At 38.9% G+C, this 15520-nt stretch overlaps 1 protein-coding gene across 1 annotated transcript in view; it reads right to left on the bottom strand.

Annotated features, from left to right (window-relative positions):
- MKLN1 (muskelin 1) overlaps window positions 1-15520 on the bottom strand; it is a 186907-nt gene that overhangs the window by 125567 nt on the left and 45820 nt on the right. The window contains exon 2 of the mRNA XM_047096606.1: window positions 14345-14414. Coding sequence (XP_046952562.1) covers window positions 14345-14414 — 70 coding nt within the window. The remainder of the gene's footprint in view (window positions 1-14344; window positions 14415-15520) is intronic.

The following is a 15520-nucleotide window of genomic DNA, read 5'->3' as shown; positions in this document are numbered from 1 at the left end:
CTCAAGAAATAAGCTCCATGAGAGCAGAAATTTTTGTTGTGTCCTGCTTAGACCTCACTGATTTTCCTTAGTGATAAACCCCAAACACCTACAACACAGTCTGACCTATTTATAGCAGCCAATAAATCTGTACCTACTGAATTCAATGAATGAAAGCTACAAACAAAAGGTGAGAAGGTACTGCACGCATAATTCCTGGTCCCTGTTGTACACAAACCTACCTCTCTCAGATATTCAATCAAACACTAACCTAGTGAAAGTAGTACGGATAGATGTAATTATGTTTCCAGATAAGTTCGTTTTAATTAAAACAGAGATTATCTGGGTGGGCCCACCTAATTGTGTGTCCTTTAACTCTGAGTTTAGAGATCAGAGACAAGAAGTCAGAAATTCAAAGCACAAGAAGGAATCGATGCACCATTGCTCGTTTGAAAATGAAGGGGGGCATGTGGTAAGGCATGTGGGCATGGTCTAAGAACTAAGAATAGCTCTTAATTTATAGCCAGCAAGAAAACAAGGACTTCAGTCCTATAACCACAAGAAACTGAATTTTGACAACAAAGCTCACTGTCTTCAGGGCCAGCAGACGAGAACCTAACCAATATCTGGATTTCAGCCTTATGATACTCTGAAGAAAGAATCCCACGTGGGGGATTGTAACCTAGAAGTGGCTTTAAACTAAATCTGTGATTTGTTATAGAGCAATACCAAAATAATAATAGAGGGACCCACCATAATGAGGACAATGTTAAAATCACAAAACCACATAAAGCTTTAAGATTTAGAGTCTAATTCATCAGAATTAGAATCAAAGTTCCATTCAGGGGCGCCTGGGTGGCTCAGTTGGTTAAGCTTGGACTCTTGATCTCAGCTCAGGTCACGATCTCACAGTTGGTGAGATTGAGCCCCGCGTAGGGCTCTGTGCTGACAGCACGGAGCCTGCTTGGGATTCTCTCTCTCTTCCCCTCTCTCTGGCCCTCCTCACCTCACACACCCATGCTCGCTCATTTATTTTAATAAATAAATATTTAAAAAACATTTAAAAAAAAGAATAAAGGGTAAAAAGTTTAAGTGGGGTCCTTTCTGGCAAAGCTTCAATGGATAGAGAAATGAGGACAAGAATGAAAACCATTATTATTTATTCCAGTAAGTAAAACTGAGGAAGGTATGCAATATCTACTGAAATATACACTCTAAATATAGATTATTATCTATTTTTCCAATAAAGACCCCTAAATGTTACACTTTTGTTTTTCTCTTTTTTCTTTTTTTACACTTTTGTTTTTCTATTTGTTACTTAGATTTTTCTATCTTTTCCATCACGACACTTTGTCAGTTGTTCTGTTTGTCAGCTTGCTGTTAATGTGCCTATCTTTTAGAGCTGTGCCCCCATACACAAAGTTACATCCAGTTGCTGAAAAGTGAAGAAGTAACTAACTAAACAGAGTAACTTAAAATCAATGTCGATTCTAGGAAAGGCCCTCAGGACCTAAAATTTCATCACAATGATTTTGGTTTTTCAGAGTCCTCTTTTTTTCCTTTCTGATTCTCAGCTCTGTTCAAAACATGATAAATGAATTATTAGATCCCATACAGTCACTCCTCATTATTTGTGGATTCCATATTTGTGAATTCCCCTACTCACTAAAATTTATTTTCAACAACAAAATCACTACAGATTTCAATACCTACAGCACTTTCAGAATCATTTCCAGACATGTGCAAAGCGACAAAAAAGTCTGAGTTGCCCAATGCACTCTCTCCCAGCTGAGGTCAAACAAGGGACACTCTGCCTTCTTGGTTTAATTCTATCATACAGTAAACAAGCATCCTTTATACCGTCTACTTAGTGCCATATTTTTTTATATTTTTGTGCTTTCTGCTGATCTTGCTGTCTACAATGATCCCCAAGCAGAGTGCTGAAGCCATGTCTAATGTTTCTAAATGCAAGAAGGATGTGATGTGCCTTTCAAAGGAAATAGGTGTTAGGCTGGGGCAGTGATGTCCCCCTCCCTAAAGAATTTCAAAGTTCCCTGAGCCCCTGGGGAATTTCAATCCCTCCTTCAGTGCCCACCTGGTTTTTAAAGCTCTAACGAAGAGACCACTGCACTCCCAGAGCAGCAAAGGGAGCACCTAGAGCTAGTGAAACTAGAGTCCTGGGGCGCCACCTCTACGTGAAGCATTTCTGAGTTCTCAGGACCTATAGGAAGGCATATATGGGGAAGTTTCTTAGAATATGTTCAGTTTTCTCTGGATAAACCTAATTAAGACAAAACCTTAGCTTCCTCAGAGGTCTGCCACATGCCATCAGGCAGATCGTGAGAATGACTGTGGAAACTCTCTGGCTTCACCGTGGCAAGACTCACTCATATTGTGATTCATGGTCTCTGGACTCTTATTTCAAGCTTCATTTCATTCAGACATTAAGTTATAGTGCTATGGCTGTAGTAAGTTCAATGCTAATGAACAAATAATATACATAAAATAAGATATGTGTAAACAGAAACACACATAATGTAAGGTCATATACCGTTTGGTAAACAGGAATGTTACGACCAAAGGCACACAGGAATCTAACCCTGTATTTCCCCTAGAAGCAATGGCTCAGTGTTCACTAATGCAGTGTTCATGCCGATTTTATAAAATATAACTATTGTAAATTACACAATCAACTATCTATTAAACCAAAACACATTAGAAATGGAAATACTTTTCAGAGTTTTAGGGCACTAAAGTAGCTAAAGTACATGCACCAAACCTTTACAATCACCATATACGGTTATGGGGAGATTTAGAATAATTAAAAACAAATATGGAGAAATAGAGGCAATTCTCATACTAATTATATGGTACCACTTCATGAAATAAGGTTTCTCCTTATCCAAAATCAAAATAATAGAACTAAGTTATATATCCTAAGTAGTGCTTTGAAATAGGCAGGTCAAGTAATAGTTTATTATCAAAATAAGCTACAAAGGTAAGTAATTGTATGTATCTGTCATATAAATTATTACTAGCAATTATTTTTCAGTGATCTATGACAATAATATTTCCACTTTACATAAAGTATATTTTACTTAATTTTAAATTTTTATTTTTAAAAAAAATTTTTTTAATGTTTATTTATTTTTGGGACAGAGAGAGACAGAGCATGAACGGGGGAGGGGCAGAGAGAGAGGGAGACACAGAATCGGAAGCAGGCTACAGGCTTTGAGCCATCAGCCCAGAGCCCGACTCGGGGCTCGAATTCATGGACCGCGAGATCGTGACCTGAGCTGAAGTCGGACGCTTAACTGACTGAGCCACCCAGGCGCCCCTAAATTTTTAATTTTTTTAACCTTTAACATTTTATTTCCCTATTTTGAGAGAGAGAGAGAGAGAGAGAGAGAGAGAGAGAGAGAACACAGGCAGGAGAGGGACAGAGAGAGGGACAGACAGAGAATCCCAAGTAGGCTCTATGCCATCAGCACAGGCCTGACATGGGGCTCAAACTCATGAACTGTGAAATCACAACCTGAGCCAAGACCAAGAGTCAGACACTTAACCAACCGAGCCATCCAGGTACCCCAATCAGTTAAGCATCACACTCCTGATTTCTCTTCAGGTCATGATCTGAACTGTTCATGAGTCCAAGCCCTGCATCGGAGGGAGCCTGATTGGGATTCTGTCTCCCTCTTTCTCTGTGCCTCCCCTGCTTATTCTCTCAAAATAAATAAAAATAAACAACAACAACAAAAAAGGGAAAGTGTTTCTGGAAAGTTCTTTTTTATTCTCAACTATAATCAGCAATTTTGGTTACTCTATTTTTCATTTCTATTTTGGTTCTTTTTTTTTTTAATTCCCTGCCAAAATTTTCATTTTTTTTCAATAAATGAAGTTTATTGTCAAATTGGTTTCCATACAACACCCAGTGCTCATCCCAAAAGGTGCCCTCCTCAATACCCATCACCCACCGTCCCCTCCCTCCCACCTCCCATTAACCCTCAGTTTGTTCTCAGTTTTTAAGAGTCTCTTATGCTTTGGCTCTCTCCCACTCTAACCTCCTTTTTTTTTCCCCCTTCCCCTCCCCCATGGGTTTCTGTTAAGTTTCTCAGGATCCACATAAGAGTGAAACCATATGGTATCTGTCTTTCTCTGTATGGCTTATTTCACTTAGCATAACACTCCAGTTCCATCCATGTTGTTACAAAGGGCCATATTTCATTCTTTCTCATTGCCACGTAGTACTCCATTGTGTATATAAACCACAATTTCTTTATCCCTTCATCAGTTGATGGACATCTAGGCTCTTTCCATAATTTGGCTATTGTTGAGAGTGTTGCTATAAACATTGGGGTATAAGTGCCCCTATGCATCAGTACTCCTGTATCCCTTGGTAAATTCCTAGCAGTGCTATTGCTGGGTCATAGGGTAGGTCTAGTTTTAATTTTCTGAGGAACCTCCACACTGTTTTCCAGAGAACCTGCACCAATTTGCATTCCCACCAACAGTGCAAGAGGGTTCCCATTTCTCCATATCCTCTCCAGCATCTACAGTCTCCTGATTTGTTCGTTTTGGCCACTCTGACTGGCGTGAGGTGATATCTGAGTGTGGTTTTGATTTGTATTTCCCTGATGAGGAGCAACGTTGAGCATCTTTTCATGTGCCCGTTGGCCATCCGGATGTCTTCTTTAGAGAAGTGTCTGTTCATGTTTTCTGCCCATTTCTTCACTGGATTATTTGCTTTTTGGGTGTGGAGTTTGGTGAGCTCTTTATGGATTTTGGATACTAGCCCTTTGTCCGATATGTCATTTGCAAATATCTTTTCCCATTCCGTTGGTTGCCTTTTAGTTTTGTTGGTTGTTTCCTTTGCTGTGCAGAAGCTTTTTATCTTCATAAGGTCCCAGTAGTTCATTTTTGCTTTTAATTCCCTTGCCTTTGGGGATGTGTCAAGTAAGAAATTGCTACAACTGAGGTCAGAGAGGTCTTTTCCTGCTTTCTCCTCTAGGGTTTTGACGGTTTCCTGTCTCACATTCAGGTCCTTTATCCACTTTGAGTTTATTTTTGTGAATGGTGTGAGAAAGTGGTCTAGTTTCAACCTTCTGCATGTTGCTGTCCAGTTCTCCCAGCACCATTTGTTAAAGAGACTGTCTTTTTCCCACTGGATGTTCTGTCCTGCTTTGTCAAAGATGAGTGGGCCATACGTTTGTGGGTCTAGTTCTGGGGTTTCTATTCTATTCCATTGGTCTATGTGTCTGTTTTTGTGCCAATACCATGCTGTCTTGATGATGACAGCTTTGTAGTAGAGGCTAAAGTCTGGGATTGTGATGCCTCCTGCTTTGGTCTTCTTCAAAATTACTTTGGCTATTTGGGGCCTTTTGTGGTTCCATATGAATTTTAGCATTGCTTGTTCTAGTTTCGAGAAGAATGCTGGTGCAATTTTGATTGGGATTGCATTGAATGTGTAGATAGCTTTGGGTGGTATTGACATTTTGACAATATTTATTCTTCCAATCCATGAGTGCGGAATGTTTTTCCATTTCTTTATATCTTCTTCAATTTCCTTCATAAGCTTTCTATAATTTTCGGCATACAGATCTTTTACATCTTTGGTTAGATTTATTCCTAGGTATTTTATGCTTCTTGGTGCAATTGTGAATGGGATCAGTTTCTTTGTCTTTCTGTTGCTTCATTACTAGTGTATAAGAATGCAACTGATTTCTGTACATTGATTTTGTATCCTGCGACTTTGCTGAGTTCATGTATCAGTTCTAGCAGACTTTTGGTGGCGTCTATCAGATTTTCCATGTATAATATCATGTCATCTGCAAAAAGTGAAAGCTTAACTTCATCCTTGCCAATTTTGATGCCTTTGATTTCCTTCTGTTGTCTGATTGCTGATGCTAGAACTTCCAACACTATGTTAAACAACAGCGGTGAGAGTGGACATCCCTGTCGTGTTCCTGATCTCAGGGAAAAAGCTCTCAGTTTTTCCCCGCTGAGGATGATGTTAGCTGTGGGCTTTTCATGAATGGCTTTTATGATGTTTAAGTATGTTCCTTCTATCCCGACTTTCTCGAGGGTTTTTATTAAGAAACGTTGCTTAATTTTGTCAAATGCCTTTTCTGCATCGATTGACAGGATCATATGGTTCTTATTTTTTCTATTATTAATGTGATGTATCACGTTGATTGATTTGCGAATGTTGAACCTGCCCTGCATCCCAGGAATGAATCCCACTTGATCATGGTGAATAATTCTTTTTATGTGCTGTTGAATTCGATTTGCTAGTATCTTATTGAGAATTTTTGCATCCATATTCATCAGGGATATTGGCCTGTAGTTCTCTTTTTTTACTGGGTCTCTCTGGTTTAGGAATCAAAGTAATACTGGCTTCATAGAATGAGTCTGGAAGTTTTCCTTCCCTTTCTATTTTTTGGAACAGCTTGAGAAGGATAGGTATTATCTCTGCTTTAAACATCTGGTAGAACTCCCCTGGGAAGCCATCTGGTCCTGGACTCTTATTTGTTGGGAGATTTTTGATGACTGATTCAATTTCTTAGCTGGTTATAGGTCTGTTCAAGCTTTCTATTTCCTCCTGATTGAGTTTTGGAAGCCTATGGGTGTTTAGGAATTTGTCCATTTCTTCCAGGTTGTCCAGTTTGTTGGCATATAATTTTTCATAGTATTCCCTGATAATTGCTTGTATCTCTGAGGGATTGGTTGTAATAATTCCATTTTCATTCATGATTTTATCTATTTGGGTCATCTCTCTTTTCTTTTTGAGAAGCCTGGCTAGAGGTTTATCAATTTTATTTTTTCAAAAAACCAACTCCTGGTTTCGTTGATCTGCTCTACAGTTTTTTTAGATTCTATATTGTTTATTTCTGCTCTGATCTTTGTTATTTCTCTTCTTCTGCTGGGTTTAGGCTGTCTTTGCTGTTCTGCTTCTATTTCCTTTAGGTGTGCTGTTAGATTTTGTATTTGGGATTTTTCTTGTTTCTTGAGATAGGCCTGGATTGCAATGTATTTTCCTCTCAGGACTGCCTTCGCTGCGTCCCAAAGAGTTTGGATTGTTGTATTTTCATTTTCGTTTGTTTCCATATATTTTTTAATTTCTTCCCTAACTGCCTGGTTGACCCATTCATTCTTTAGTAGGGTGTTCTTTAACCTCCATGCTTTTGGAAGTTTTCCAGACTTTTTCCTGTGGTTGATTTCAAGCTTCATAGCATTGTGGTCTGAAAGTATGCATGGTATGATTTCAATTCTTGTATACTTAGAAGGGCTGTTTTGTGACCCAGTATGTAATCTATCTTGGAGAATGTTCCATGTGCACTCGAGAAGAAAGTATATTCTGTTGCTTTTGGATGCAGAGTTCTAAATATATCTGTCAAGTCCATCTGATCCAATGTATCATTCAGGGCCCTTGTTTCTTTATTGACCATGTGTCTAGACGATCTATCCATTTCTGTAAGTGGAGTGTTAAAGTCCCCTGCAATTACCACATTCTTATCAATAAGGTTGCTTATGTTTGTGAGTAGTTGTTTTATATATTTGGGGGCTCCTGTATTCGGCGCATAGATATTTATAATTGTTAGCTCTTCCTGATGGATAGACCCTGTGATTATTATATAATGCCCTTCTTCATCTCTTGTTACAGCCTTTAATTTAAAGTCTAGTTTGTCTGATATAAGTATGGCTACTCTAGCTTTCTTTTGACTTCCAGTGGCATGATAAATAGCTCTCCATCCCCTCACTCTGAATCTGAAGGTGTCCTCAGGTCTAAAATGAGTCTCTTGTAGACAGCAAATAGATGGGTCTTGTTTTTTTATCCATTCTGATACTTGTCTTTTGGTTGGCGCATTTAGTCCATTTACATTCCGTGTTATTATAGAAAGATATGGGTTTAGAGTCATTGTGATGTCTGTAGGTTTTAAGCTTGTAGCGATGTCTCTGGTACTTTGTCTCACAGGATACCCCTTAGGATCTCTTTTAGTGGTTTAGTGGTGATGAATTCCTTCAGTTTTTGTTTGGGAAGACCTTTATCTCTCCTTCTATTTTAAATGACAGACTTGCTTGATAAAGGATTCTCAGCTGCATATTTTTTCTATTCATCACATTGAAGATCTCCTGCCATTCCTTTCTGGCCTGCCAAGTTTCAGTAGAGAGATTGGTCACGAGTCTCCCTTTATATGTTAGAGCACGTTTATCTCTAGCTGCTTTCAGAATTTTCTCTTTATCCTTGTATTTTGCCAGTTTCACTATGATATGTCGTGCAGAAGATCGATTCAAGTTACATCTGAAGGGAGTTCTCTGTGTCTCTTGGATTTCAATGCCTTTTTCCTTCCCCAGATCAGGGAAGTTCTCAGCTATTATTTCTTCAAGTACACCTGCAGCACCTTTCCCTCTCTCTTCCTCCTCTGGAATACCAATTATGCGTAGATTATTTCTCTTTAGTGCATCACTTAGTTCTCTAATTTTCCCCTCATACTCCTGTTTTTTTATCTTTTTCTCAGCTTCTTCTTTTTCCATAATTTTATCTTCTAGTTCACCTATTCTCTCCTCTGCCTCTTCAATCTGAGCTGTGGTCGTCTCCATTTTATTTTGCAGCTCATTAACAGCATTTTTTAGCTCCTCCTGGCTGTTCCTTAGTCCCTTGATCTCTGTAGCAATAGATTCTCTGCTGTCCTCTATACTGTTTTCAAGCCCAGCAATTAATTTTATGACTATTATTCTAAATTCACTTTCTGTTGTATTGTTTAAATCCTTTTCGATCAGTTCATTAGCTGTCACTATTTCCTGGAGATTCTTTTGAGGGGAATTCTTCCGTTTCATCATTTTGGATAGTCCCCGTAGTGCGGGACTGCGGGGCACTTCCCCTGTGCTGTCTCGAATAACTTGCATTGGTGGGCGGGGCCGCAGTCAGACCTGATGTCTGCCCCCGGCCCACCGCTGGGGCCACAGTCAGACTGGTGTGTGCCTTCTCTTCCCCTCTCCTAGGGGCGGGATTCACTATGGGGTGGCGTGGGCCGTCTGGGCTACTTGCACACTGCCAGGCTTATGGTGCTGGGGATCTGGCGTATTAGCTGGGGTGGATCGGCAAGGTGCACGGGGGCGGAAGGGGCAGGCTCAGCTCGCTTTTCCTTCAGAGATCCGCTTCGGGAGGGGCCCTGCAGCACCGGGAGGGAGTCAGACCCACCAGAGGGATGGATCCGCAGAAGCACAGCGTTGGGTGTTTGCGCGGTGCAAGCAAGTTCCCTGGCAGGAACTGGTTCCCTTTGGGATTTTGGCTGGTGGATAGGTGAGGGAGATGGCGCTGGTGAGCGCCTTTGTTCCCCGCCAAGCTGAGCTCTGTTGTCCGGGGCTCAACAACTCTCCCTCCTGTTGTCCTCCAGCTCTCCGGTTCTCTGAGCAGAGCTGTTAGCTTATAACCTTCTAGATATCAAGTCCCGCTTGCTGTCAGAACACACTCCATCCGGCCCCTCTGCTTTTGCAAGCCAGACTCGGGGGCTCTGCTTGGCCGGCGGGCCGCCCCTCCGCCCCGGCTGCCTCCTGCCAGTCCGTGTAGCGCGCACTGCCTCGCCGCCCTTCCTACCCTCTTCCGTGGGCCTCTCATCTGCACTTGGCTCCAGAGACTCCGTTCTGCTAGTCTTCTGGCGGTTTTCTGGGTTATTTAGGCAGGTGTAGGTGGAATCTAAGTGATCAGCAGGACACGCGGTGAGCCCAGCGTCCTCCTACGCTGCCATCTTCCTAAACTCAAAATTTTCATTATTGATTTTCATCTCTTTTTTTTCCTTTAAGACACTAAGGGCACTTATTTAAATTTTTTTTTAACGTTTATTTATTTTTGAGAGACAAAGTGTGAGCAGGGAAGGAACAGAGGGAGCGGGAGACACAGAATCCGAAACAGGCTCCAGGGTCTGAGCTGTCAGCACAGAGCCCGATGGCGGGGGGGGGGGGGGGGGGGCGAACCTGCGAACCGTGAGATCGTGACCTGAGCCAAAGTTGGATGCTTAACCGAGTGAGCCACCCAGGTGCCCCTAAAGGCACTTATTTTAAAACCTGTATCTAAAATTCTATTATCTGTAAACTCGTATTTTTGGTAGATATCAAATATGGAAAACTAAAAATAACTAGATGCCAAGGATATTAACTTCCTCTAGAAGAGGTATATGTGCTGCAGGTCTATGACTAGTGACACTACCACTTCTTGATTATTTTCATCAAATTTCAAGGACTAAGATAATATGAAACTGGGCTTCCCTGTGAGGGTGAGAGTATATTTGGTTCACCCTTCCTCCTCTAACATAGCTTCAGGATCCTAAATCAGAGAAGGGAATCTACTACATTCCAGACTCTGATTTCTGATGTTTATCTTCCTGGCCTCAAGAGTTTGTCAGAAGTGCTGTTCAGCTTTTCAGGATCTTAACCACTTCTTTAGGGGTCAATAGATACCCAGTGGAAAAGTGGCCCCAAAGTAGGTCTCCTATGTGGGTTCCTGTATCTTCCTCATCTTGGCCCCATCACTCTTTACTTCCTTGTTACCAATACACTGCACCTTCAAAAAAAAAATCTTTTTTCTTATTTCATCCTCCTTAGTAGGACAGTCGGTCAAAATTAATTTTTCTCATTAAATTTTTCATTTGAAGAAATTTTATTTGGTTGTTTTTCAAATATGTTATATCATTTTTTAAAGTTTCCTGTTCCTTACAAATACCTTTTATTTCTTTAAATACGGTATGTTATTTTAATTGCAGTATCTTTTAGTACATTTACTTCTTATACCTAATGTTTTTGAAGGTTTCTCTATCATTTCTTCCTAGTTCTTACTAAAGGCACCTTGTTTCCTGGTACATTTGGTTATTTTTGCGTGTGTACTGCTTACTTTCCTTGAATAATGATCTACGGAGACTACCTGAAGATTTGGGAAAGGTAACTATCTCCAGAGAGGATCTGCACTTGCTTTTATTGAGAACCTTAAGAGCACTATACATCCAGGATCATCAGGTTCATCCAGGATTATCCAGGTTTTCTTCATTTTCTCCTCCTCTACTCAGTGCCAATGTAACTCTTCCCACAGTCCCCCAGAGGTGGAGATTTCTTCTGTTTAATTATTCTGAGAATTCATCAATTTAGGGTCCCAGCTTTCATAAACTTTATGTATGTGTGCATCTTTTAAAAATTCAGCCCTTTTAGGGGTGCCTGGGTGACTCAGTCAGTTAAGCATCCGACTTCAGCTCAAGTCATGATCTTGTGGTTCTGCTGACAGCTCACAGCCTGGAGCCTGCTTCAGATTCTGTTTCTCCCTCTCTCCCTGCCCCTTCCCCTCCCTCCCCCCCCCCCAAATAAATAAACATTTAAAAAAATTTAAAAACTCAGCCCTTTTAGTAATTTTCAGGATATGGTTTGAGTAAAAAAAAAAAAAAAAAAAAAGAAAAGAAAAAGAAGAAAAAGAAAAAAGAATAAGCGTTGGAATTAGTATTATTGACCTAGCTCACATCCACTAGGAGTACAAGACTACTTGCTACATATCTATACCTTAAAACTATATCCATTCTATCCTATATGGCAGTTTCACACAAAACTAAGTAAAATCAGAAATTACTTTCAATTATATTTTTTCTGACAAGACTGCTGTTCTTTGAGATTGGCTACATGGAACCCCAGTTATATCTGATGTGTAATTACAATGAGGGAAAACAGATTCATGTTACCCATTTCCATGATAAGTTAGTCTCTTTTATTTTTATTTACTTATTTTTTAAAGTAGGCTCTGCATCCAGCGTGGAGCCCAACATGGGGCTTGAACTCACAACCCTGAGATCAAGACCGGAGCTGAGATCAAGAGTCAGACGCTTAACTGACTGAGCCACCCAGGCATCCCAAGTTAGTCTCTTTTAAATCACAAAAACTTTAAGTAACTTCTACTCTCAGACTTAGCACATTGAATATTAATTGATTCAGGGTATTTCTTGTCTCATTAAGAGGAAAGACAATAGTTAATTCACTGCTATAAAGTTTGGCACCCCATGGGCGCTGACTAAATAACTTTTGAATAAATAAGCAAATGAATAAGCAAAAAGACATTAAGTAATACTGCCTTCAAAATACTGTTCCATAAGAAATAAAAGAAATTTCACAGTAAAGAGGTTACCACCATTTCAGTAATAATGAAAAGGATTATATTCATTCATTATATTCAATGAAAAAGACATAAAAACAACTGAATAAAAACAGAAACACACCAAATTTGAGGGCTCAAGTAAAATGAAAAGATGAATAAGAAAAACATGATTGAAAACACAATGTATTCAACCTCAGTGTGAACAGGAGGGGGTGTGTACCAATAACATACAATATAACCCCACAGACAAATGCAAGAAGGTCTGAATGTAAACAGGAAAATGCAAATTAAAGCCACAGTGAGTTATAATGAAAGATCTAACAGACTGGCAAAATCTAAAAATCAGCCATATAGAAGTGATATGGAGACTGCAATGTACAGCATTTTTCTTTTTTTTTTTAATTTTTAATGTTTTTTTATTTATTTTTGAGACAGAGAGAGACAGAGAATGAGTGGGGAAGGGGCAGAGAGAGAGGGAGACAAAGAATCTGAAGCAGGCTCCAGACTCTGAGCTGTCAGCACAGAGCCCGACGCAGGGCTCGAACTCACAGACTGTGAGATCGTGACCTGAGCTGAAGTCGGACGCTTAACCGACTGAGCCACCCAGGCGCCCCTACAGCATCTTTCATATACTGTCAGCGAGAATATAAATTATACAGCCTTTTTGAACATATGATCCATCAATTGTGCTCCAAGGTATACACCATAAAGAAAATCTTATACATGTGTACCAGGAGACAACATACAAAAATGTTCATAAGCAGCCTATTCATAATAGCAAACAACTATAAAAAACTGAAAAGCCTATCCATTGCAAAATGGATAAATACATTTTGGCATATTTATACTGCACTGGAATACTACACAGTAGTTAAAATTAAGAAACTACAATTCTACTCAGCAACATTAATAAATATATAAATAAATAACAAAGCAAAAGAAAAGCAGATCAATATTTATAACGATTCAATTTATATATTTATAAAAAATCAAAGTCAGATAAAAGGACATTTATATGTTGTTTTTTGAGAGAGCATGTGTGTGCGCATACAAGCTGGGAAGGGGCCGAGGGAGAGGGAGAAAGAGAATCTTCAGCAGGCTCCATGCCTAGTGCAGAGCGCAAAGCAGGGCTCCATCTTATGATTGTGAGATCATGACCTGACCCGAAATCAAGAGTCAGACACTTAGCTGACTGAGCCACCCAAGCGCCCCAATATAGGATATGTATAAACATACACATGTATGATCCTGTGAGAAAATGCTTAACATGAAATAACAGTTACTAGGAGTTGGAGAAAAATATAAGACAGGACTCACAAGAAGCTTCAACAGGTTGTGGTTGTTTTGTAAAGACAGTTGATGAATAGATACTTGTTTTATTATTCTTTATACTATATATAAAAACTATGAATATATATTCTTTGGATGTGTATTTTGCAATTAAACATTTAAGTACCAGGTGATCCAAAAGATATGCAGTTAAAAATATATATAAAAGGAAAAATAAGTATAAACATTAGGTTTCCAAAAATTACACTAGAAATTACACTGGAATTTACTTACCCATCTGCTTTCCTATCAGAGCATTAATTTCCTCCAGGATATGGACATATTATATGTTAATGCTTAAAGAATATAACCGAAAGAATGACTTTTTAAATTCATATGACCTCAGACAGCACTTTTCAAGGAAAGAATTTAGCTCATGGTCTCGATATCATCTAAATATACCACTTTAGTAAAATAACAAACTATATTAAGTTTATTTTCCCTAAAAGGCAGTCATTGAGTCCAAGTCCAACTTACTAACATTTCCTTAAACATTTACAGACCGACTTGAGTTTGAATACAATAGAAGTCACAACATCTTCTCAGATCAGCACTGAGATCAGTTACTGCTCAAAATAGTAACAGCACCTAAGCCAGTTCTTTTCATTAACATTTTCCTCAAAAGGTATCAAGAAACTTAATTTTGCATCATTAGTTATCTGGAAAAAACACATATTAGATTTTAAATGCTCCAGGAGACACAAGTAAGCCTATGTTTCATCAAATTCCACACTGCATTTGTCTATGAAATAAACATTCTTTCAAAACTAAAAAAAAAACAAAAAACAAAATAAAAATCTACCTCACATTTTCAAAGACTGAATAAATTATTAATGGATTCCAGATAATTGCTGTCAATTAAATGCCTATTTAAATTTTGACTTCTAAATGGTATCAGGAGCTTCATCTTACCTGGGGAGGATAGTTGCTCTCTGAGGACCACCTTGAAGATTGGTCATTTGGTTTATCCACTAAAATGTTCCTGAAATAAAGAAAATTATAGCAAATAATTAAAATTATAAGTGAATATGGGGGATGCGTGGGTGGCTCAGTCAGTTAAGTGTCTGAATCTTGATTTTGGCTCAGGTCATGATCTCATAGTTTATGAGTTTGAGCCCTGTGTCAGGCTCTCTGAACTGATAGGACAGAGCCTGCTTGGGATTCACTCTCTCTCCCTCTCTGCTCACTCTCTCTCTCTCTCTCAAAATAACTAAAACTTAAAAAAAAAATAAAATTACAAGTGAATATGAATATGCAAAAAGAGGAATAATCTACCAGATGCTCAAATTACCATAGGTATATAATGTTTGGAGCTTGAACAGAAAGAGAAAATAAAACAGAATAAGGAACAGAAAAGCTCTAGTATATATAAGATTTTGAAAATATGATAAAGGTAGCATTTCAAACAATGGAGAAAAAAGCAAGAAAAAATATACTTCTGCTTCATACAAGTGACAAAGTGAACAGTACATACATTTAAGGTGAAAAAACAAAATACCTAAGAATAAATAAATTACCATATATACACATCATATATATCACCATATTACACAATTATATTGTTATATGTTATATATATAATACATATATTAACATCATATATGCATATGTATATACATACAATCAATCTTTAGATTAAGAAGTCTTGAAAGTACAGCATCTGAATCAGAACTCTGGGTGAAAAAAAGGAACTGATGTAAGTAACTTTATGGGGCGCCTGGGTGGCGCAGTCGGTTAAGCGTCGGACTTCAGCCAGGTCACGATCTCGCGGTCCGGGAGTTCGAGCCCCGCGTCAGGCTCTGGGCTGATGGCTCAGAGCCTGGAGCCTGTTTCCGATTCTGTGTCTCCCTCTCTCTCTGCCCCTCCCCCGTTCATGCTCTGTCTCTCTCTGTCCCAAAAATAAATAAACGTTGGAAAAAAAAAAAAAAAAAAAAGAAGATGGTGCCTTCACCTGAAACTATAAGGCTAAAGACAAATGGAACCATATATAAAAACTGTACTTTATTTTATAAAGTTGTTTTCTAAGATATATGGGTTAATTCTGAAATAGTTTACATGTAATGTATACTGGGGTTGAATAAATAAGTA

This window comes from Lynx rufus, unplaced genomic scaffold (genome assembly GCF_022079265.1).
Source record: "Lynx rufus isolate CCGP_SWC_20201006 ecotype Redwood Valley unplaced genomic scaffold, mLynRuf1.p SCAF_4, whole genome shotgun sequence".
Taxonomy (NCBI): domain Eukaryota; kingdom Metazoa; phylum Chordata; class Mammalia; order Carnivora; family Felidae; genus Lynx; species Lynx rufus.
The sequence above is the reverse complement of the archived record's forward strand: the minus strand, read 5'-3'. Positions and strand labels throughout refer to the sequence as shown.